Here is a 25,675-nt window from a genome sequence, read left to right on the forward strand (position 1 = left end):
TTTTGAAAATAGATTAATTTTTATAATAAATTTAAGGCATTTTCGGATATTATATATAAAATATTTTTAATAATAATTAAATATGTCAAAGAAACTATTTTTTTTATTTAATTTCTAAATAGAAATTTACTTTGAAAACAAATATTCGAGTGATTTTGTTAAATGGGATTCATACTTTCACAGGAGTAGAATGAAGAAATTTTTTTAAGAACCCAAAATTACCCTCGCTGATTTCAAAATATTACATCAGCATTCCATTTCACGGCACTTCAATTTCCTTCCAGGCAGCTCCTCCCACCCTCCGTTCCACACTAACTCTGATTTTCTCAGGAGCCAAACGGCTACCACCAAGCTAAAAGGGGCTCTCTTTCACTCTCTACAGTTGGCGATTCTACAGAGTGTTTTTTGATTGGAACCTCTGGTAATTTTTTCTTTGAGTCTTAAAACCCTAATTTTTTTTTTTATTTATTGAATTCTTAATCTTCCCCTGTTTGTTTCCCGAGAAAATGCGGGAAGCATACCGGAAGACTGTTTTGGGCTGCGTTTGAATTTTACTTTCCATCGTTTTCTCGTGCCCCAGCGGATGAATGGCGGAGAGCTTAAAGATGGACTTTTTTTTTCCTTTGTTTTTCTCGGCAACCAAACGAAAGTAGCACCAATATATTATGCTTGTTGAGGTTGTGATGGCAGTCATGGCACTGTGTTATTGTCTAAAATTTATGCAAATCGTTTACCTATCTCTAAGTTTAGAACACCCAAAGTAGTAAAATTGGAGAGATTGGACTGAAATGCATTATTGTGTATTTTTTTCTTATTGGGTTTTGATCAAACTGGTTTTTGTTGATTGCATCTGCTGATGGCTAGTCTAGGACTATTTGTTTTGAGGACCTGGTGAGAATGTAGTGTTGGATGGGTGAGGGAATTGAATATGAGAGAGCCCAGTTAATCATTAGGTTTGCCGGGGTTTGTCCATATTGAGCTTGATAAAACACTAAACTGAATGGGCTCCTTGAGATCTCCCATGTCTCAATGGAAGGAAGGCAAGGAAGGCACTGGAGGGGCTGCCTATACAATTGAGCGTGATGAATTGGGTTTTGGCTCCACTTCACATTAGAGAAGGCATTGCTTGAAGCTTTTTTTTTTTTTTTTTTTTAAATTCAAGAGTTCAATTGGATAGAGATTCCTTTGGTCGGTTGAGTTGAGTTCTATTGATCTGAGGATTTTGGAAGTTTGTCACTTTTAGGTTTGATGGGTTGTGGATGAATTAAGGCCTTCGTGTACTTTCTGGGTACTAGGGTTGTGCCTCCATTTGGTCAGTAACCTTTTAAATTTCCTACAAACAAAATATTGTTGTAGAATGATTCAAAGAAAATTTCCTCCTGAATAGAGAAAATATCCCTTCTGTCTAAATAGGTCTGTCTCAAAGCTAAAAATGTCTGGCTCAAGCTTTCCTATATTTCAAATTCAGCTCTTCATCTCAATCTTTGTTCTATTTTTCTAAACTGGATTTATTGTTTCTAGCAACAATAAATTGATAAAGGTGTTTTTACAGGATAGAGATTGCAGATGATGATGGATTTCCAAGTGGTGGTCCTAGCTGGCGGGACTTCAAAGAAACTCATCCCTCTTGTTTCCAAGGTCCCAGCTTTTCTTTAATGATGATAGTAAAAGGTTCTATAACCAGCACCATATTGTCCTCTCAAATCCTTTCCTTTAAATTTAACTATTCTTCCTATGCAGGAAGTTCCAAAAGCACTGCTTCCGGTAGCAAACCGACCAGTTCTTTCTTATGTTTTGGAGCTCCTTGAACACAGCAACCTGAAGGATCTCATCGTTGTATGCTTCTCTCTCACAATTTTCCCTTAACTTTTATGCTCCTGTTTGTTGCAAAAAAAAAATAGAAGAACGAAAATAAACCTAAATATTCAATTCTCAAATTTTTCAGAATTTTCATTAATTGGAACTCGAGAAAACAAAAGCCTCAACTTAATTTAGGTTAAGACTACAACTTTGTTTAATTTTTAGAATTTGTTCTCATTTTTCTCAACAACCAAAGAGAAGATTACTTTGATATATTTTTTTTTAATCTGTGGATGGATATTTGGATGGACTGCAAATTAGGGTGTTCTTGATATGCTTTAGATGCTGCCATGTAGGTTGTTGAAGGGCAGGATGCTGCTCTGCGTGTTGGGGGTTGGATATCAGGTGCTTATGTTGATCGGCTACATGTTGAGGTAACTAGCACTATTAATTGATAAACTATAATGCATTAATGCAGAGTTTCCCAAATTTACCTAGCAAATAATAATAATAACAACAACAATAATAATAACAATAATAAAATAATGAAGGGTTTCCCAAATGCTGTACTGTTATGGTGTTATTAAACTCGTCTTGCTGTATACATGTCCATGATCCTTAGCATGATATGCTAGAGGGTTGTATACATTGTGATAGTGACAAAGATGATTTAGCAGAGTACATGATAAGGAATTATGGGAAATATTATAATAAGTTGATGTTGTCAACCAAACTGCCACAATGAACATTCTGAAGCTTTGTTGGGCATTTGGGAAAAGCGGAATCCTGGAAATTGGATAAGGAAAACCTTTAATTAATATTTTTTTTACCATACAAAAATAGAATAGGTTGATCCTAACAATTCTACACCTCTTTAGGATGATAGAAAATAACTGCTTCTATTATTTTTGAGTGGATGTTGCTCTTTAGGAGATACCTAGGGCAGCTTCATTTAACTCATGTTTTGTTAATTCTTCAAGAATATAGGGTTTGTTTAGCCATGTTTTTTTAAATTAAAGAACAAAAAATAATTTTTTAGTATTTTATAAAAATAAGGGTGTTTGGCAAGTTGTTTTTAAAAACAAAAAACAAAAAACTTGTTTCAATACGTTGTTTATAAAAATAACTTTTGTGTTTTAATTTTGTAAAAATATTTGAAATTCAAGCCTTATTAAAAAATTAAAATAGTTTTTTAACTCCAAATAAATTGAAAAATAAATAGTTTTTAGTAAAACATGAATAGTAATATTATGATAAAATCATTAATTACATTTTTTTTATAAAAAAATATTATCACATCATATGTTAGAAATATAAGGATATATTAACATCTTCATAAGTTTTTTTTGTTAAAAATGATTAATAACAATTTAAAAATAATTATTAATAATATTTTATATAAAATGAAAATGGGCCTACTTTTTCATTACATGTACACATTTAATACTCAATTGCAAACATAATATTCTAGATTATTTTAATTTAATCTCCAATAAATTAGATTAGTTTTTTTAATTCGAAATTATTCTTAAAAATTAAAAGATTCATTCAAGAATTTAAATTATTAATTATGCCTTACTTAATTTGTAATCTATTTACCTAGTGAGAAAATTTTAAAAATATTGTTGTGTGTATAGGAGAAATAGTAAAATCATGTATGATAATATATCAGTTTTGATCTATTATTTTTTTTAGTGATTAAATGTATTTTTTGTGTTGCAAATTATTTTAAAATATTGTTAAACCCATTAATAAATTCAATACAGAGTTTTGCTTGATTTGAAGTTCATTTTTTTAATGAGAAAATTTATAAAAATATAATTATGTGCGAAAAAGAAATAATAAAATCATTATGAACTGATTTTTATCCATAAATTTATGATATTAATGAGTTTATTATTTAAGTTCCAAATTATTTTTAAAAATTACTAGACTTTTTTATGAATCTAACGCATTAGGTCTTGTTTAATTTGGAATTTATTTGCCTAGTGAAAAAAAAAAATTGAAAATAATGATTCTATGTAGAAGAGAAACGATAGAGTCGTTCTAGATCAATTTTTGTCCATAAATTTCTAGTATTAATTGGATCGCGGTTTGAGTCTTAAGTTAATTTTAAAAATTACTAAACTCATTAGTGAATCCAACGCATTAAGTCTTGTTTAATGTGGAGTTCATTTGCCTTGTGGAAAAAAAAAAAAAAAATTATTCTATGTAGAAGAAAAAAATGGAGTCATTATAAACTAATTTTTGTCCGTAAATTTATGGTATTAATTGGATCATTATTTGAGTTTTAAGTTATTTTTTTAAAATTACTAGACTCGTTAATGAATCTAATGTATTAAGTCTTGCTTAATTTGGAGTTTATTTGTCTAATGAAAAAATTTGTAAAAATATGATTGATATATATATATAAATTTAATTTGGAGTTTATTTGCCTAGTGAAAAAAAATTGTAAAAATATGATTCATATATATAGATAAAGAAGAAACTAACCAAGTTATTTAAAATAAATTTTGGTCTATGAATTTCTAATGTTATTGACTTCCATGACTTTTTTAGTACTAACTAAATTGGTTTTTAAGTTTCAAATTATTTTTGAAAATTAATAAATTTTATGTATCAAGTATAATTTGATTTGAAATTTATTTGTTTAATAAAAAATTTTAGAGAAGTTAAAATAAATTTAGAAAAACGCATGTAATTTAAAAGAATATCATATTTGAAGATTTTTTGTATTGTTTTTAGAATGTAGAGAGAAAAAGAATGACATCATGTTCAATTTTACTTGTTTTTTATGGGTTTGTTTTTTTTTTTTTTTAATGTCTCTATGTTTTCCTTTTGTTTTTTAAAACCGGTGAAAACAACTTCTACTTATTCTCTAAAAGTTGTTATCCCTTTTGATTTGTTTTTAAAAAATTAGAAATTGAAAACAACAGCCAAACAGTGTTATGCATTCATTAAAGCTTACAATTATGACCAAACAGGCTAATAGATTATCAACTTACAGTTTCATGACTAGCCTCATCAATTAGTCTGCATTCATTTCTTTTGGCTGAAACAAATTGGAGATTATAACTATCTAAGGGCTTCTAGTGCTAGGATTAGATTCTTATTCTTTAGTTTCAAAGGAGACTCTATGTTTTGTATTTGATTAAAAAGACTCGGTATTTTAAGTGATGGATGTCAGAGCTGGAGAGAAATTCCAAACATGTAATTTTAGATATGCAGCTTACCATGTGGGAACCTCAACCTAGCTATTTGCGCCTGCTACATATACATCCTTTAATGCTATATTCAACGGCATAGACAACACAAGATATTTGCAAAATTCACCATTATCACCTTGCCAAAATTTGCTTGCTCTTCTCCATCATTGTGTGAGCTATAGTTGCACAACAGTATACTATAGCATATAGCACATTTAAGCCATATTGGATAAAACATTGTGAAACATGAGAGTCACTTGACTAAGGTGGCTTCATCAAGTAACAGAGGTAAATAAATGAATTGGATCTAAGATTGATACTATCCAAACTCTCTTTGAGCTTAAAATATAGGAGATACCAAGAAGAAATAAATAAAATTATCTTCAACCCAAAATCTCTTCATAAGCAAAGTAGAAAATTTCAATCCAACTTTTTTTTTTTTAATTTATAAATAAGAGAGTGAATTAATTAATGCAAAAAACGTACAAGAGTACGTGAGTCGCATACAAAGAGCACCAAACAAAAATAAAAAACGAAGTTACACAAAAAAATACTCATTTCCTCAACAAAGACCTAACCAATTTATGAAATCAACCAAAGACATATAGCCTCTGCCTATGTACACCTTAACCCACGAAGAGAAATTGCTAAGAAAAATTTTCAAGCCTTTGATATGACAATTCCTCACTTTGAAAAAATCTTCTATTTCTTTCCTTCTAGATCATCCAGAAAATGCATGAAGAAGCAACTCTTTAAGCCTTAATACGCCTTCTATCTACAAAAGAGTCATGCCACCCTAGAAGAGTTCCCTAATCGGCTCAAAGATAACCCACCAAATACCAAAAATGGAGACCAGCAACTGCCATAATATTCTCGCCTTGTCACAATGAAGGAGAATTTGATCAATTGACTCTAACTCCTCTTTACACAATGCACACCTGTTGCCCAACATCCACCCTCTTTTTGAAGCTAATTCAAAATCAACATCTTTCCTTAAGAAGCCTCCCATGTGAAGAAACTCACTTTCGAAGGAATCTACAAGTTCCAAATTATCTTTAAAGGAAAAGGGATCATACATTTTCTCTCCAACATAGAATAAAGCCCTCTTACAAAGAAGACCTCTTTGCTATCTCCCTTCCAAATTACTTTGTCCTCCTCACTCTTCACTGTTTGTCCTTGGATTTTGAATAGGAACCACTCCATGTCACCCAACTCCCAATCATTTAGGTTCCTAATAAAATGAAAGTTCCAATTTCCTCATTTCCCTCATTGCTCCCAAAAGTCAGCTATCCATGCCTTCTTGTAGTCAAATAAGGCATACAAGGATGGGAAAGTCTCACATAAGGCTCCTCACTTCACCACCTATCTTTCCAAAACTTCACCCTACCTCCTATTACCCACCGCAAAGGAAATCTTTGTATTAAAAAAATCCCATTGTTTCCCAATCTCTTTCCAAACCCTATCCCCAAAGGAATTTCTCACCACTCATGACCTCCAATCCCCTTCTTCCTCCCAAACTTTCCCCTTATGATTTTCTTCCACAACAAGTCTCTTTCACTAGAGAAGCATCAACACCATTTGCAAAGAAGGGCTTTATTGAGCAAAGAAAGAGAAAGAACACCTAGTCCTCCTTTCAATTTGGCTTTATAGACAATTGACCACTTGACTAAGTGTAATTTGTTCTCTAAGGCCCCTCCTTCCCACAGTAATCCCTTTAAATCTTCTTTAATCTCAACCTTACAATTCTTGGGATAGTGAACATAAACATAAAATAGATTGGTAAACTGACTAGAGTACTTTGTAGTAAAATGAGTCTTCCCCTTTTTGAGAGGTGTTGTCTCTTCCATAAAGAAAGCATTTTACGGAACTACTCTTCTACCCCATCCCAGACCGTCACAGACTTGTATGAGGCCCCTAATGGAAGCCCTAGGTAAAAAGAAGGCAACTTTTCCATCTTGCACCCAAATTCACAAGCCAAATTATCCAAGTTCTTCACCTTCCCCAATAGAATCATCTCACTCTTATCAAATTAATGGCTTCGAACCACATGAGAAGCTAACATAAAAAGTGACTTGCTTTTGAAAGACCTTACAAAAAACATTAGTGTCATCAGCAGAAAAGGAGATGAGAGATTTCCTCACCCTCTATGTTTTTTAAAAGGCTATTGAGGCTTATGCCTTGAGACTTGCCACAAGACAAGGCTTTACAAATTAGCCTTGAGGCTATAGCGTCAATTAAGTTAATTGAGGCTTAAGCCTCACCCTATTGAGGCTTATAGCCTCAGGGCTGTTAAGACCTAAGCCTCTAATATTCAAAGGTTTTTTGGCCCTTATGGACTTTTGGTGTATATTTTATAAGAGGTTTAAGTCTCAATATTCAATAAGTTATAATGGGTTTTATCATCTATGCCTTTGTGGACTTTTGATATAGATTTTATGAATTTTTGTATTCGGTTCTCACTTTGTTAAAGCCTTTACAAAATAAGGGCTTACTTAACTTTCAACTAACTTTTAAATATAAGAGAAAAAAAAGATTGAGAAGAATAAGGAAATTGTTAACACTCCTATTGGTTAATCTTATATATAATCTAACTATTGATAGATAAAAAAGATACCACTACAATTAGTGGACAAAGAAGAAGATGGATGAGTGGATATTAACATAAATGAGGAGGATAATATAACAATTGAATATTATTATATTCCTTGAAGGATCCTAGTGATGGTAACAGTAATGTTGAAAATTATTGGTGAAACTATGAGAGAGTTAAATTTTATGAGAGAAAAATGAACTAAATTAGAACTTATACCAATGAAAAATAAACCATAAGAGAGAGCTAAATATTATAAGAGAAAAATGAACTAAATTAGAATTATTAACAATGAAAAATAATTAATTTTATTATTATGAAGTTTGTCTTTTTTATTATTCAATTTTATTGTGATTTTATGAGTATTTTTTATTTTTTGATAATTTTTAATTATTTATTTGTTTAACTTGAAGCTTACGCCTCATTCCGCCTCAAGGCTTATGCCTCACCTCATTTAGGCAAAACACCTCAACAACACTTTTAGCCTTTTAAAACATTCCTTCTCCCTACCCCCTCTTCCCCCAACCTTGAAGCCTGATATAAAACCACCAAGCCCAACTTTCAAAAGCAAACTACTAAGGGCCTCCATAGCAATCACAAACAGGTAGGGGAAAAAGGGTCCCCTTGTCTCAACTCCCTCAAGCTTTGAAAAAATCCCATAGGGGAGCCTTTAATTAAAACAAAGATATTAGCTGAAAAGATACACCACTTTATCTAATTTATCCATTTTTGCTTGAACCCTATCTTGCCAAAAATTGCTAACAAAAAACCTCAATTCATGTGGTCATAAGCCTTCTCAGAGCTAATTGCAGAGCAGTAGGCTTATTAGCACCTGATATAAGTAGGCTTCCAAGCACTGGGCCAACAGGAGATGCCAATTTATCTATATAAAAAAATGATCATAAGTATTCTCAATATCGAGCTTGCACAATAACTCACAATCTCTCTTTTTTAGCATTGAATCAACTACCCCATTTGCTATGAACATCGCATCCAAAATTTGTCTTCCCTCCACAGAGGCATTTTGAAGCTTGGAGACCACTTTATCCACAACTTTCTTAAGTCTGTTTTGGCCAACACTTTTACCAACAACTTATAAAGGCCTCCAATCAAACTTATTGGCCTAAAATCTTTAAGATCATCAACATCCTTCTTCTTGGGTATCAACACCTTTCTTATTGGGTATCAACACCGGAAAAGTTGTATTTAGGCTTTGGACAAACCTACCATGCTCATGGAACTCATTAAAAAAATTTAGCACTTCTTCTCTCACAAATTCCCAACTAAATTGCCAAAAGGCCATAAAAAAACTGTCTGATCTTAGAGCTTTGTCACCATTCACAACTCTGACAACGCACCAAACACCTCTTCCTCCGAGAAAACCCCCTCTAACTTCCTAGCCCCAATATCTTCCAGCACCTTAAAGGACAAAGCATCAACACCAAGCCTTTAACCCCCTTCTTTAGAAAGAAGGGTTTTAAAAGCACCAACCACCCCTTCTTTTAACTCTCTATCTTCTATAGGACTTCCCATTCACTTTGATCTTAGCGAGAAAGTTTCTTTTTCTGTGAGCATTAGGCATCTTATGAAAAAAATTAAAAGAGTTTCTATCCCCTTCCTTAAGCTAAATTTCTCTTGATTTTTGTCTCCAAGACGTTTCTTCCATCAAAGTCCATTTTTGGTAATCCTCCCTTGCAAAATTCCTTACTCCTGCCTCAGCAGTAGACAAAGTACCTTCCCTCTCCTTAGCGTCCCAAAAGCCTATCTAATTAAAAGCCTCCTCCTTCCTTGCTGAGACATTGTCAAACACTTCTTTATTCCATCTTTTTAAGTTCAACTTCAAGACTTTCAACTAAGACACCAAAATATAACTGACAGAACCTGAGAGCTCCAAACCCAACCACTAGCCCTTCAGCAGATCAAAAATCCCTTCCTTCCTCATCAAACCTGAATGGACTGAGACCGTTTCTAAACCCAACTGCCCTTCCCCTCCAATAAAACAAGAGAATGATCAAAACCAAGTTTTGGTAAGACCCTTTAGGTCACCCCATTGAACTGAATTTTCTTCCCCTCAAACACTAGGAAGCGATCCAATCTAGAAAATGAGCAGTTGTTCTGTCCTCCATATCAAGGAAAAAGACCTCTACTAGCAAGAGATCTCTCAATTCTAACTCAATGATGACATCAGGAAATCTCCTCATTGGAGCGTTCAACCTTGAGCCACTATTGCGTTTCAAGCTAAATCTTACAACATTAAAATCCCCTCCTATGCACCATGGGTTGCCTCACAACCCTTTGATAGCCTCCAACTCCACCTAAAGACCCTCTCTACCTTTCCCAGAACAAGGCTTATACACCCCTGTGAACACCCACACAAAATCATCCTAACGGTTCTTAAACCTACACGAAATGGAAAACTCTCCCACTTCCAAATCTAGCAGCTCTAACACCCTGATATCCCAAAACACAATAACCCCTCTAGCAACACCTCTAGCATTCACTGAACCCCACTTTAAAATCCTCCCCACCTTAATGCTTCTTACAACGTCTATTGTCATCAATTGAATCTTGGTTTCTTTGAAACAAACCACATCTGCTCTCTGAGACCTAATCAAGGACTTTATTGCTTTCCTCTTCTCCGTGTGTCATTAGTCCTTCTCACATTCCAAGATAAGATTTTAAGAATCATTGACAAACTGGAATATCCCTTTTGGAAACACTATCACCATAGTTAATTGAGTTTTCCAACTTCTTAAGTGCCCTCACAAACTTCGGAGAAGCCAAAAATTTCCTCCCTTTTTCCAAGCTCCCTTGTCTTCACCTCTCTTCTCCACTTCATCTTTTTCAGGAGCTTCAAGATCTCCTCTTCAAAACCCTGGGTCTGCCCACGAAATTGCTGAAAACTGCCAAAGAGCTGGCAGACCAGTCTCCACCCTTGACCTCCCCTTCCCACCATGATTATCAGTTATTAGGGGCATGCCATCTATGTTTAACATAGATGACTCTTGAAACCTTTAGGCTGAAGGTTATTTTGCAAAGGAAGGTTATGAGATGCACGTGCATATAAAGATGAAAGGTTTAGAGAGACTGTTAGATGGACATTGCTCAAGAAGAACAAGAGAAAAAGAAGTGAGTAGAAAATAGAAACTCCTAGAGAAGAGAGAAAAGAGAATAAACTCAACTTCTAACTTATTTCCAAATACTCTGTTTGTTAAAGTGAACGTTTTTCATAAACTTCACAGGACTTGCTAAGCAGTTAAAAGGAAAAAGAAATCTAAAATCAAGCATAACCAATATAGTGACCAAATATGACTCAAGTTCCCAAAGCATTTGGTTTTCTACAGAGTGACAATGCATGTTTCCTTATCCAGTTGGAGGCTGCAAGATAAATGATGGTTTTGAGTTTCAATATCAGCATCAGCGTCAGTACCTTTTGGACTTTTAGATCAATTATTGCTGATACGTTTGCTCCATGATCAGTAATACAAGGCAATGGGAGAGAGAGAGCGAGAGAGAGAGAGAGAGAGAGTGGGAGCGAGGGAGCGTGAGAGCGCGTGCGCCGGCGACGACGATGAGAACGGCGAGGCGAGTTGGACGCGAAGCTTCACGGTGGAATCCAAGACCTTCGAGCTTGCCCTGGAGATTAAGAAAGGGAAAAACCAGATTCGCATCGTGGAGAAGAAGCGGGGGGTAGAGTCTTGGGTTCGATTAGGGCTGGAAAGTCTAGGGCTCTTTAAGGAGGGTTTAAATCATTGTATACGAGACGAGAAAGAAGGGAGATGGGTAAAGGAGTGGAAAGATAGAGGCAAACTGGTTACGTTGGTTCGGGGGTTCAACAGATTGGGTGGTTTCCTAAGGCTGGGGGTTACGGATCTGGAACGAAAATGGTATTGCATCTTCTTACCGAGAGGAAGGAGAGATAAAAGCGGATGGAAGGCTATGGCGGAGATGGTACACCAAATGGAAGAGAAAGTGGGTAGAAGGACAGAGTTGCAGGAGGTAAGGATTGTCGGAAAATGTTCTCCGGCGAAATCATTTGTAGAAGCAGTCACGGGATCAAATCGGGATGGCTTAAACGCAGTCAGGATGAAGGTCTCTAAGGGGGAGATTGCGGGCAACCTACAGAAGTTGGAGCATTGTCTTGTCGCGAGTTGGTCCAATAAAAGGGAAGAAGACGATCTGGAGAGGTTGGGAAGTCTCTGGGCAAAGTCTTGGGGCCTAAAAGGCAAGCTAGGGCTAGCCATGCTGGAACGAGGTAAGGCCCTGCTGGAGTTTGAAGATCTCAGTGAGGCTCACCGAGTGGTCTCCTCGGGGAGTAGACTGATGGGAGGAGTCCATTTAGGGCTGGTTCCATGGAATCCAAAGATGGGATGTCGGGACGAGGAGGAGATGGAACAGGAAGCTTGGGTTAAAATCTTCGGTCTTCCAATTTCGCTTTGGAGCCCGGGGGTTTTGAAGAAAATAGGAGAGGTGTGTGGGGGATTTGTAGATTTTGACAAGCGCACCAGGTCGATGGGGGAGATTCAATGGGCCAGAATATTGGTTAAAATCAGAGGAGATTTTAGACCAAGCATGTTAGAAATCGAGGTTGAGGAAGAGGTATACACTGTGGCATTGTGGTGGGAGGTTAGGCCGATGGTGAGAAGGCTATCCTCTGCGTCGAACAACAGTAGAAGAACTAAGGTCAGGGGTGAGTTGCTTTCACGCGTGGGGAAGCGCGTGGGGAAGGAATTGGCAGTTGTGGGCATCGAGGAACTGCTTCTGCCAGCTGATGGGAGTGCTTTGCAGGAGAATGGGCCGGGTCTAGGGCCCAGGACCCTAAACCATGGCCCGGTAATGGGAGATGGGGTCTGCCCAGATGGAGTGGCTGGGCCGTTTGTGTGTGACCCAAGTATGGGCCTTAATGAAGTGCAGAAAGAGGGTGGACTGTCCAAAACAGATGGGCCTTTGGGCCAAAAGTTAAAAAACAAATTAAAGGTGGCTGGTGATGCAGAGGCAGGCCCAAGTAATTGGGCTGCTGATTTGGGCTGCTATCAGGAGAGTGAGGTGGAAGGCCTGGTAAGGAAGAGCCCAACTGTTCCGTCAAAGAAGGATGGTCTTCTGGGCTGTTTTAGTTCCAGAAAAGGACCCATTTCAGAGGACCCCTTGACGAGCTGGATGCCAGGGGAGCCTAGAAGGGGACAGAGGAATGAGGATTTATCAAAGACTGATCAAGAGTTGGAAGAGGAAGCTAAAAGGTATGCCCCGTTTTATCCTAAAGGTCAACAGGCCATGGGTGTTTCTCTTCTTCTCTTTTCTAATTCTGATCGGGCTCCGGAGGGGGAGTCTTTCGATCGTCCAGGGGGAGTTGTGGAGGAATTAAGGGGGGACATGACAACTTGGTTAACAGTTTATGAGGGGAATGTGGAGACTGAAATTGAATCATGGAAGTTGGGAGAGGACAACAAAACCAGGGACAAGATTAGGGGCAAGGAGGGGAATACTGGTGTCTCTGGTTCTCAAGGCACCGAAAGTGACAAAGAGGAATTATGGGAGGAAGGTAGCCTAGCAAGATTTAGTCAATTTTTGGGATTTTCTACGGAGGGGTTGGAAAAGGAGATATTGAATTTTCTGATTAAAATCAGAAAGAGGCGAGAGAAGATTCACAGCAAAGAGCTTTTGGAAAAGTCCAAGTTTGAAAGGGAGCTAAAGAGGCTGGAATGTTCTGTTAATTATGAGGGGGGGATTAAGCAGAAAGGACCTTCTCAGGGCAAAGGGAATCAGTTGATAGTTTCTCAATGAAGCTGAAGATTATAAGTTGGAATGTGAGGGGAGCTAATGACAGCTCTAAGAGGAAAATTATTAAGAATTATATAAGGAAACAGAGGGTGGATCTAATGTGTATTCAGGAAACCAAGATTCAGGTGATGACGGAGGGTATTGTGAGAAGTTTGGGTTCAGGGAGATTCTTAGACTGGAGAGCTCTAAATGCAGAGGGGGCTGCGGGTGGCATTCTGATATGTTGGGACAAGCGGGTTTTGGATATCTTGGATTGGGAGGAGGGTCAGTTTTCTTTGTCTTGTAGATTCAAGACCATAGAAAATGGAGCTATTTGGGTTTTTACGGGAGTGTATGGTCCCTTTACCAAAGTGGAAAGGGAGGGTATGTGGGAAGAACTTGGGGCAATACGAGGCCTTTGGGAGGACCCCTGGTGTCTCGGTGGGGACTTTAACATCAACCTGTTTCAGCAAGAAAGGAGCAGCCAGAGAAGAATCAGCTCAGCCATGCGGAGATTTGCAGAGACTGTGGATGATCTTGAGCTGGTGGACCTGCCCCTTCAGGGGGGCGAGTTCACATGGAGTGGGGGGCTCAATAATCAGGCGTGGGCGAGACTAGACAGATTTTTAGCTTCCCCAAGCTGGCTGGATCAATTTAGTGGAGTCACTCAGGGCAGGTTGTCTCGGCCAATTTCTGATCATTTTCCGATTGTGTTGGAGGGGGGTGGAATAAGAAGAGGTCCAACCCCGTTTAGATTCGAAAATATGTGGCTGAAGGTTGAGGGGTTTAATGATATTGTTAGAAACTGGTGGCAGAGAATTGATATCAGGGGCAGCGCTAGCTATAGGCTGGCTGTTAAATTGAAAGAAATTAAAAAGAAGTTGAAGGAGTGGAACAAAGAGGTTTTTGGGAGGCTGGAAACTAATAAAGCCTCAGCCTTGCAACAAGTAGATTTTTGGGATCGGGTGGAAAATGAGAGAATCTTGACTATGGAGGAAGCTGAGTTAAAAAAGGAAGCTAAAGATTCCTTTAAGAAATGGGTCCTGTTGAAGGAAGCACATTGGAGACAGCAGTCAAGGGAGATTTGGTTAAGGGAGGGGGATAGAAATACGGGGTTTTTCCATAGAATGGCTAGTGCCCATCGAAGAACCAACGCTATGGACAGAATTAAGGTTAATGGGGAGTGGCTAGAAGAGGAACAAGAGGTGAGAGAAGGAGTGGTGAACTCGTTTCAGCAGTTGCTCACTGAAGATATGGGCTGGCAGGCGGATATTGGTAGAGTTCAGGTGGGGTGCATCAGCCAGCAAGAAGCAGAGAGTCTGGAAATCCCATTTGCAGAGAATGAGATTCACTCGGCGTTGATGGAGATGAATGGGGACAAAGCCCCAAGCCCGGATGGTTTCACTGTTGCCTTTTGGCAAAATGTTTGGGATTTTGCCAAAGAGGAGATCATGGAGATGTTTAAGGAATTTCATGAGCATAATTCCTTTGTTAGGAGCCTTAATCACACTTTCCTGGTGTTAATACCTAAGAAAAGCGGGGCTGAGGATCTTGGAGACTTTAGGCCTATCAGCCTGTTGGGGGGGCTCTATAAACTTTTGGCTAAAGTCTTAGCTAATAGGCTCAAAAAAGTGATTGGCAAGGTGGTCTCTAATGCTCAGAATGCCTTTGTAATGGGAAGACAAATTTTGGATGCGTCCTTAATTGCTAATGAGGTGATAGATTCGTGGCAGAAGAGAAAAGAAAAGGGCCTTATTTGCAAATTGGATATTGAAAAGGCTTATGACAGTATCAATTGGAATTTCTTAATGAAAGTCCTCCAAAAAATGGGATTTGGGACCAAGTGGGTGGGATGGATGTGGAGCTGCGTGTCCTCTGCCAAATTCTCTATTCTTGTCAATGGAATGCCAGCTGGGTTCTTCCCTAGTACTAGAGGACTTCGTCAAGGGGATCCTCTATCTCCTTACCTCTTTGTTATGGGAATGGAAGTTCTGGACGTCCTTATACGGAGAGCGGTGGAGGGGGGATATCTTTCAGGATGCATCATTCGGGGTGGTAGTAGGACTTCCTTGAATATTTCCCACCTATTCTTTGCTGATGACACGATTGTGTTTTGTGAGGCAAACAAAGAGCAAGTTTCTCACCTAAGCTGGATACTTTTTTGGTTTGAAGCGGCTTCGGGTCTTCGAATCAATCTAGCCAAAAGCGAAATTATTCCAGTTGGAGAGGTGGAGGATATTATTGAGTTGGCAGCTGAGTTAGGGTGCAGGGTGGGGTCTTTGCCCTCTCAGTATTTGGGCCTTCCCCTAGGGGTTCCAGCTAGGGCCTCTTCTATGTGGGATGGAGTGGAGGAGAGGGTCAGGAGGAGACTTGCGTTGTGGAAAAGACAGTACATCTCCAAAGGGGGGAGGATCACTCTCATAAAAAGTACTTTGGCTAGCATGCCAATTTACCAAATGTCTATTTTCCGAATGCCGAAGTCTGTTGCTAAGAGAGTGGAGAAAACCCAAAGAGATTTCCTATGGGGGGGAGGAAACTTGGAGGGAAAAGTCCACTTGGTTAAATGGGATGCGGTCTGTACAGAAAAACACAAGGGAGGGCTAGGAATAAGGAGAATAGCCACCTTGAATAGAGCCCTGCTGGGCAAGTGGATTTGGCGGTTTGCTTGTGAAAAGGATTATCTTTGGAAACAAGTAATCATTTCGAAATATGGGCAAGAGGTTTATGGTTGGAGGTCAAAGAGGGCTATTGGGGCGGTTGGAGTAGGGGTCTGGAAGGAGATTATGAAAGAAGCGGATTGGTGCTGGGAAAACTTGGCTTTTATAGTTGGAAAGGGCTCCAAAATCAAATTTTGGAAAGATAGTTGGTGCACTGACACTCCGTTGTCCCAATGTTTCAATCATCTTTTTGTCCTTGCTGTGAATAGAGATGCTACGATTGAGGAGATGTGGGATCAGGATTCGGGTCAAGGAGATTGGAATCTTGTCTTTGTGAGAGACTTCAATGATTGGGAGTTGGATATGGTTGGGGAGCTGCTTCATACTTTGAGGGGCCATAGGCCCTCCAGGGAGGATGATTCAGTTATGTGGAGACAGGGAAGAAAGGGTTTGTTCAGAGTCAAAGAAGCGTACAGGCTGCTAGACAAACCTAATGCCACAATATTTCCCGCAAGGAGAATATGGGTGGATAGGGTGCCAACCAAAGTATGTTTTTTTGCTTGAGAGGTTACGTGGGGGAAGGTGCTTACTCTGGATAGACTACAGTTAAGAGGGGTGCAACTCCCAAACTGTTGTTTTTTGTGTGGTTGTGCAGAAGAGAATGTAAATCATATTCTTTTACACTGTATAGTGACTAGAGCCCTATGGGACATTATTTTTGGGTTGATAGATGTTAAGTGGGTCCTCCCAGAAACTGTAAAGGAGACTCTTATCTCTTGGAGGGGCTCATTCGTAGGGAAGAAAAGGAAACAGATTTGGAAATCCATTCCGTTATGTATTTTTTGGACGGTTTGGAAGGAGAGGAATAGGTTAGCCTTTAGGGGGGGTGAGTTGAATATTCAGAAACTAAAGAATTCTTTTGTCTGTAATTTGTGGAATTGGGCCAAAGTGTATTTAGGTGAGGAGTATGTCTCCCTTATAGGTTTTTTGGAGTGGATAGCTTCCACTTAAGGGGAGGTAGTTCTCTTTGGTTCTTTTCTCTTTTTGAGGCGTTGCCGTTTTGTATACTCCCTGTATGCTTTGTGGCGATTAGCCTTTTTTAATGCATATCTTATTTACTTATCAAAAAAAAAAAATGTTTGCTCCATGATCAGTTAGCGTGTTTTGGTTCAGGATAAGAAATATGGATACAGAATATGGCTAAGCTGAAATAGCATGAATGTGCTGTAATCTTATATTTTGTACTTATTTAATTATAGAACCTTTTGGTAGTAAAAATGAAAGACATTGTCTTAGATACAAGTTCTGCTATCAAGATGATATAACTATGAGCAGTTCATCTGTAATTGAACAACAATTTATTGATCAGTGCTTGATGCAGCTGTACTAATTTGTTCCTTAAACTAAGTGTGCTTTCTGGGGATTGGTTTTTCCTCTTTGTTTAGCCTTTTGGCGTCCTTGTATATGCTATGTATGCTTTTGTGCACCCTTTTCTTAGAAGCTTTTAATATATTTGCTGTTTGCATATCAGGGGGGAAAAAGGTTATTAGACGGATTGGTTTGATGCTATGGGTTGTAGGAAAAGGTTTTGAAAAAGCTCCACTGCTTTCCTTTTTGGAATACAGGACCACCATCTGCTTCATGCAGATTCTTTAATTTTCTATTACTAAGTGAGACGACTATTTATGTGGGAAGTCCCTCTGTGTAAGCTGTCTTTATTCATCTGATATAATTGATTTGTTCACTATAATAAACATCACAACATCAACATCATGTTATTTACCAGTTGTCTACTTCATCTGCATGCTACCTTCTTTTTCTTGGATTTGTTTTTCATGGAACTAAAGCTTAAGTGAAATTTTGACATTGGCAGGTTGCTGCAGTCCCTGAGGATGTTGGAACTGCTGGTGCACTTCGGGCCATTGCACACCACTTGACCGCTAATGACATTTTGGTTAAAAGTCCTTATCCTCTATAGCAGTTGACTTTGGACTTGATTCCTTTACATCTATTGATTGTCTATTGCTTGTTTATGTTTTTGCAGGTGGTAAGTGGTGATCTTGTTTGTGATGTTTCCCCTGGGGCAGTGGCAGCAGCTCATAGACGGCATGGTGCTGCAGTGACTGCTATGCTTTGCTCTGTTCCTGTCAGTGGACCATTGGAGTCAGGATCCTCTAGTGGAAAGGACAAAACCAAGAAACCTGGGTGTTGCAACATTATAGGGCTGGATCCCACTAAACAGTTCCTATTATACATTGCTACAGGTTATTTCTCTGTAGATTCTGTTTTACATGGAATAGAATTGGGTAAGTTTCTTACTTAGCAGCTTGTTTTTGTTGATAGGACCAGAAATTGAGAGAGATATCCGAGTTCAAAAGAGCATACTCCGTGCAGTAGGCCAGGTAAGTGGATTGACCCTCCTAAGGCGGTTGACAACGAATGGGGCATCTGATGAACTTGATTATTTTTGTCTGGGCATCTGATGCAGTTGATTATGTTGTTCTGTTCACATGCTACTCTCATCTAGGAGCTTCTATTCCAGCATGCCTCATTATTTTGCTATAGCTATTCCAACACCTGCTTGCTTTAGAAATGTTGTTTCTTACTATCTGACTGCAGTCTGAAATTAAAAATTTTCCATTTTCCAAATTGATCCTAATGCTGTTAAAAAAGAATCAGGATTTCTCTTTTCCTTTCTTTTTCAAGATAATCTTCTGGCTGCGATTTGATAAAGTAAAGAATGTAATGTCTCCAAAGATAAGCATCTAAGTTTGGGAATTCACCAAACTTCATGAGTTTACTTGGTTCTTACCTCTGATGTTCTACTTTGCTTCAATTAGATGGAAATTCGAGCTGATCTCATGGATGCTCATTTGTATGCATTCAAGAGGTTTGACTTTTTACCTTTGGTTTCAGTTTTTCTTTTGAAATACATTGGACCCTGCACTTTACTAAAGTCCCCATGAATCTTCCTCCAGGGCTGTTCTGCAAGAAGTTTTAGATCAAAAGGATGCATTTCAAAGCTTACAGCAAGATGTTTTACCTTATCTTGTCCGGAGCCAGCTGGTTAGTTTAAGACGGTCCCTGCAGAACAATTTTTGATGGATATCATTTCTTTTCATCAATTCTCTAAATTGGTTCATTTTTATTGTATTAACATTAGAGGTCGGAACTATCGTTGAATGGTGCACCACACACAGAAGAAAATGGTCACGACAAGGTTGTTCCTGGGATCAACCAAGTAATGCTTTCTCAACTACTTGCTAAGACATCTACACCAAGTTTTCATGAACTTTATGCTATGGGCCCTAATGGATCTGCACCTGTTCGAAGAACCCACAAATGCTGTGTTTATATTGCCAGCCAGGACAAGTACTGTGCCCGTTTAAATTCTATTCAAGCTTTCAGTGACATAAATCGAGATGTGAGCTTTTACAATTGAAGCTTTTTTGTGTTCATAAATGCACTTTTTTGTGTTGGTAAGCCAATTATCATTTTTTAAATGTGCCAGGTCATAGGCGAGGCAAGTCACCTGTCAGGGTATTCCTTCTCTGCCCAAAACAACATCATCCACCCCTCAGCAGAGCTCGGATCAAAAACAACCGTGAGTTGAACACTCTTCACATGCAGTCTCTTATCTGAAATGACTTCAACCCATTTCCCAACTTAGTATTGTTACCCATGATCTCATCTTTGACATGTTATAGGATCATTGGGGCCATTTTCTAATTCCTGTGTGCCATGGTTGTTTCTTGGTATACTTATCAGGTGGTTTGATGTTTTTAGGTTGGACAAAATTGTATGCTAGGGGAAGGTTCACAACTGGGCGACAAATGTAGTGTGAAGCGATCAGTTATTGGCCGCCACTGTCGGATAGGTTCCAATGTAAAGGTATGATGTTCTTCAATCACAACAGACCGAAGAAAACTATATCACTATAAAGGCTCCTAATTCATATATTATTTAGCCATATTTGGGATAATATTTAACTTCTATGTTTAATTGTGGAAGTAGAAGTAATAACTACTTTGGTGCAATTAAATCTTATATTTGAGAACTGTATGTTAAAAATATTTTTATTAAAAATAAGATTAATAATGACATCTAAAAATTTTAATTAATGAAAAATCTGCTTTCCTGCATTGCTTTTGAGGTATAACATGGATCTACTTATTTTTCGAAATACTGACAAATCACATTGAGAAATGTGGGGCTTATTGTTGAAAATTATATTCAAACACTCTTAAAAGTTGCATTTGACCTATGATTAAGATTCTCTCCCAAACACAGAGCTTACATAAGAGGAAAAACTTGAGATAAATGATATATTAACCTTTTTCTGTTGGTGTTGTATCTGAAGGTCGTTAATTCGGTAGTTATGAACCATGTTACAATCAGTGATGGTTGTTCAATCCAAGGTTCTGTAATTTGCAGCAATGCTCAGCTCCAGGAGCGAGTTGTACTTAAAGATTGTCAGGTATTCATGCTCACACATACAACCCTGCTCACAAATTATTTCAGTGTCTCATTATTTTCATGGCTCTTCACTCCAGGTTGGAGCAGGGTTCGTTGTCACTTCTGGCAGCGAATACAAGGGCGAGTTCCTGGCAAAAAAAGAGAGATAACAATCTCAACTACGTACTGACTACCTGGTCATCACATTGTGCTTCATTCCAGATTTTGGATCGGGTTTTGATGGTTGGTTTCGACGAAGGATCGCTCATGATGACCCTGTATGAACAGGATTATGAGAAGGAAGACATATGGAGGATTGAGAAATTTTGGACACCATGTTATCTTCCTCAAGGCATAAGTGAATAGAAGGGTGTGATTTTCATTGGTTAAGTGAGTGAGATGATTAGAACATTCCCAGTTTTGTTTTAAGATCTTGTTACTGTGGAGCAGTGTCTTAGGTTTGATTGATTCAATGGAAATTGCTCTCTCCAAGTTGAAATGTTGAAAAGTAAAGTAGATGTTCATAAATTTACATATAGTTTTTGGGTAACAGAATGTGACTCCTGAACCTATTTTTTTTGGTATAAGAAGACTGATTTTTCTGGGCTTTTTGTCACATTATTATGTGGGTTTTTTTTCTATACATGAAGGAAAATGGTATAGGGAAAATACTTATTCAAACCCTTGATTGAGGTTGCACCCCTGGTTGGTTTGGATTGGAGGATTGGGGGTTGAGGGGTTGATCTAGCTACAAAATTGGGAGTTGAGCCTAAAAATGAATAGTTAAAATTTACATCTATTTAATAAAGAATTAACTATTAATTAAATTATAATTAAATCAATCTATTGTTAAATTTCATTTAATCACCTATTTAAATTTTAAAAGATGTTTCAAGATTAGCCCACAAAATCATTATTGTATCAATTTAATACTCTTTATTGTATATTTTAACAATCAATTTATATTTAACAAAGAAAAAATTATAGATAATATTTGCATGACTATAAATTTAAAATCTTCAAGCATGAATGTGACAATATTGCAAGAATAAAAATAAATCAAAACCTCTAAAATGAAAATAAAATAATATACACATCACAATTAAATAATGAGCATAAATACATATAATTTAAATTTATTATAAATAAATAATTGAATTTGGATTAGATTGAGGTTGCTTGAGCTTCCTTAACTCAAATTTAATTTGAATTGACATTAGTTTGCCCATACCGAATTTAAAAAAATTAAGCCTCCTCATTCATACTCAAATGATTTAGGTACGTGTAATTGGGATGGAGCCCATTTAAGGGTTTTTTTAAAACTTAATTAATAAATTATTTTTATATATTACTTCAAACTCATTTAATTTATTTCATTTCATTTCTATTAATAGAATTCCTTTGAAGAAGTGATATGGAAGGTCCATTCTCAAGTCTTCCATTACCAAACAAAGTCATCTAGGGTTCTACACCCAAGCCCAAAAAGGACTCAAAACATGGACCACTAAAGCCCACTAGCGCCTAGTGGAGCCCCCAAATGAAGTCTAAATTCACCCCGTAGAAAACCCTAGTAAAACCAATCAAATACTTCCAAGAAAAAAAAAATAAATAAATCAAAGAGGGACAACACAACACTAAAAATGATAGAGTTTGTTGAAGACAAAGTAGAAATGAGGCCCACAAAAATGTTTGGAAAAGAGAGGTTACCATAGACAAAGAGTGGTTGTGATGTAGTTTTCAATGCTACCCCACCCTTCGTTTTTAGGGACAAACCCTTGTGACTCCCAAAACACCTTCTTTTAAGGGAACAAATTCTTGTGACTCCCAACACATGCCCAAAATTAGACATTTTCACCCCTTTCACAACCCTCCAACATCACTTATTGTTTCCTCAATGTGTATTTTATACGTGTGTGTATGTATGTATGTATGAATGTATGTCTAAATTGTCGTGGGATGGTGAACCACAACTTTACATGATGGGTAAATGGTCAAAATAAATTAATTAGAGAAGTTGTGTAGTATTTAGTAATCATCTATCACTTAGCAACAAGATAAAAAAAAGTAGTAATTTAGGCATTGTTTGAAGGTTGATTTATGAATAATTATACAAACATGTAAAATAATTAAAAATAAAATACTAGATATAAAAATTATTTTTAAAATATATTTAAAAATACTAAAAACAGGTTAAAAATATTTTAGATTTTCAAACAGACTTTTGTTTTATAAAAATCAAATAACAATTTTCAAAAAATAATTTTTCAAATTTGTTTTCAAAAACAATTATCAAGTAAGCCTTTAGTTTCCCAAAAAGATAAATATATTTGGAAACTTATAAATTCTCTATTTTAAAAAAGAAAAAGAAATGAAACAGACAAAGAAAATAATGAAGTAAATGAATTATCATTGTTTTTTTTTTCAAATAAAAATTGAAGCCTAAATTAAGTCTCAATTTTCAAAAATATTTTCCAAAATTTTTTAATTAAATTTTTTTTAAAATCTAGAAGTTTTCAACATTTTTATTCTAATAAATAAATAATAATAATTTTTATATAAATTTTTTTGGCAGCTGCCCAAGTCACAATTCCATCAGCCACACATCATTCACTTGATATTTAATAAACATTGAGGGCCCATTCTCTAGAAGCCAGACGTATATATATATGTAATCTTCCTTCTTGTCTTCAAACCTAACTTCATAAATTTGGAATTTTGAAAGAAATTCTATTCACAATTATTCCCAAAATAAAAATTAAAAAAACTAAATAAATATATAAAAATAGAAAAATAAAAATTCAAACCAAACCTTCTCATGAGTGGACTTTATGTTGAACACACCCACTTCATTTATGATGTCATCAATGTATACTAATTTTTCTAAAAGAAAAAAAATGATGAATATTGTTAAAATTTCAAAAAAAAATGTTATCAAAATACACATAAAAAAACATTTTTAAATTTTTTAAAAAATGATAAAAATAATAAATGATGTGACTTGGTGTAGTTTGAATTTTCCTTTCTTCATTTTTCTTTCTTCTACTTCTACAAACTTTCATGGAAATTACTCAAATTTTCCACTGACCACACTTGGATTTGTACTATTAGATGACTTTGACCAATTAGAAGAATGAGTTCATAAGAATATATTTTAATTTTCTAGAATTTATGAAAAGGGTATTGTGATAATAATTATTTCACCCATTTGTTATGCTCTCTAAGCAATTTTTACTCATTTTTAATACCTATTTTCCTAAATTAAAACCTATCTAAATTACTATCTCTAAATCCCAATTCCATCTTCCTAAATTTCAATTACTTTTTAAAACAATTTTTTTTTATCTATATACACATTTTTTGGATCAGGCTTTAATCATCTTATTTTAAAACCTATTGATATTCATTGACGATTGATCAAATCTTTTATCACACTTGATATAACCCTGTTTTAAAAGTCAGTCATTTGAATTACTCGTTTCTATATCCATAAAAAATTAACGATAATTTATCATCATTAAAATATTTTAAGTAAATAAATGAAAAAAGATATTTGGTTTGAGTATCCAATGTTTAAATGATATAAATTTAGGAATAGGTATATGTCATTCTAAATTTGCTTTGCATGTTACCACATAAATGTATACCCATGTAGAAAATAATAATAATAATAATAATAAATAAGCAGATTATATTGTCAAAATAGTGGGTCAGTCAGCACAATGTAAAGGTTCAATATTTCCAAGCGTGTTTTTGACTCATAACAAGTCATAAATTAGAGTGTACGATTATTGACGCGACATGTACGGTTGGACCAGCTACCCAAAATTTTCTCTTCCAATTAAATTGCCAATAAATATGATCATAACTTGACAATTGAGTACAAGTCATAACTATTGACCAAGTTTTCTCTTTATCACAACCTTCTTTTTCTATGATTTGGAGTTGTTGAGTTTAATTATTATCTTCCCCAATGTTTGACTAAAAATCCATGGAAACAAAATTGCATTCTTTGTTTTGATTTTTCGTGCATACTTATATAGATATGAATTTGTGATTGATGTAGATATATATAGCTATATAATTTGAAAAATAATATTACCATTGTTTTCGATTTGAATTGAATTACAAAAAGTTAAGGACGGGTTTTGGAATTGTTTTTTAGAATGGTTTTGTGTTTTTCGAAACAAAAAATATATAAAACATGTTTAACAACCAAAAACTATTTTTTATTTTCTATTCTTAAGAATAGAAAATGAAGTATTTTCAGGTAACATCTTTTAATTGTTTTATATTATTTTTACTTATTTTCGAAGAATTATTTTAAGAAATACTTATAGAAAGATAAAAAATAATTAAAAATAAAACACTGGATATAAAAATTATTTTTAAAACAAATTTAAAAATAATAAAAATAGGTTAAAAACATTTTAAGTTTTCAAAAAGACTTTTATTTTATAAAAAATAGAAAACGGTTTTCAAAAACTATTTTTTAGAATTGTTTTCGAAAACAATTACCAAGTAGGGCATAAGGGTCTGTATGGTAACTATTTTCAAAATCCATTCTAAAAAATTTTAAAATTGTTTTACGATATTTTATAGAATAAAAGTCTATTTGAAAACTTAAAATATTTTAACTTATATTTAATATTTTTAAATATATTTTTTTAAAAAAAAATTTATATCCAATATTTTATTTTTAATCATTCTACGTATTTATATAATTACTTTTTAAAAGAGTCCTAGAAAAATAAGTGAAAACAATATAAAATAATGAAAAAAAAAATATTTTCTAAAAATTCCCTATTTTTTTATTCTTAAGAAAAAAATTAAAAAAATATATATTTTTTTAATAAACATGCTTTCCTCATTTTTTTAGTTTAAACAATATAAAACTATTCTTGAAAATAATTATAAAAAAGATTCTAAATTTTTTTCCTTAAAACTTAATACATATTATTGAAATGGTCTTTTTAAAAAAAAAAAAATTACATGAATTTTTTTTTTAAAAAAATGGTTTCTTATATAAATTTCTTTATTTATATAAGAAAGTATTTTCCGTATTTAATTAATTTAAAAAAAATATTATCCCTTAAAAATTATTGCCATTTGGCTTTTGTTTTCATGCTTTAATTAAAGTAAAAAAAATAAAAAATAAAATCACTAAAAGGTAATTCATGAGACGTGGTGTTGGGAAATGATGACTCAAAAAT

At 35.5% G+C, this 25,675-nt stretch overlaps 1 protein-coding gene across 2 annotated transcripts; it reads left to right on the forward strand.

The window, feature by feature from the left end:
* The first annotated feature begins 254 nt into the window (after positions 1-254).
* LOC117908926 (translation initiation factor eIF-2B subunit gamma) lies at positions 255-21,081 on the forward strand. Of its 2 annotated transcripts, none has more exons than XM_034822779.1 (14): positions 255-421; positions 1,553-1,638; positions 1,741-1,836; positions 2,157-2,234; positions 17,884-17,964; positions 18,055-18,274; positions 18,354-18,412; positions 18,851-18,900; positions 18,989-19,076; positions 19,174-19,434; positions 19,522-19,614; positions 19,797-19,901; positions 20,371-20,487; positions 20,564-21,081. In XM_034822779.1, the coding sequence occupies exons 2-14, from the start codon at positions 1,567-1,569 to the stop codon at positions 20,633-20,635; spliced, it is 1,392 nt and encodes a 463-aa protein (XP_034678670.1). In that variant the 5' UTR covers positions 255-421; positions 1,553-1,566; the 3' UTR covers positions 20,636-21,081. The 2 variants fall into 2 exon arrangements, with proteins under 2 accessions (XP_034678670.1, XP_034678672.1); XM_034822781.1 differs by having other exon boundaries at positions 18,360-18,412.
* The last annotated feature ends 4,594 nt before the right edge of the window (positions 21,082-25,675 follow it).

Source organism: Vitis riparia, chromosome 19 (assembly GCF_004353265.1).
Source record: "Vitis riparia cultivar Riparia Gloire de Montpellier isolate 1030 chromosome 19, EGFV_Vit.rip_1.0, whole genome shotgun sequence".
Lineage (NCBI taxonomy): Eukaryota > Viridiplantae > Streptophyta > Magnoliopsida > Vitales > Vitaceae > Vitis > Vitis riparia.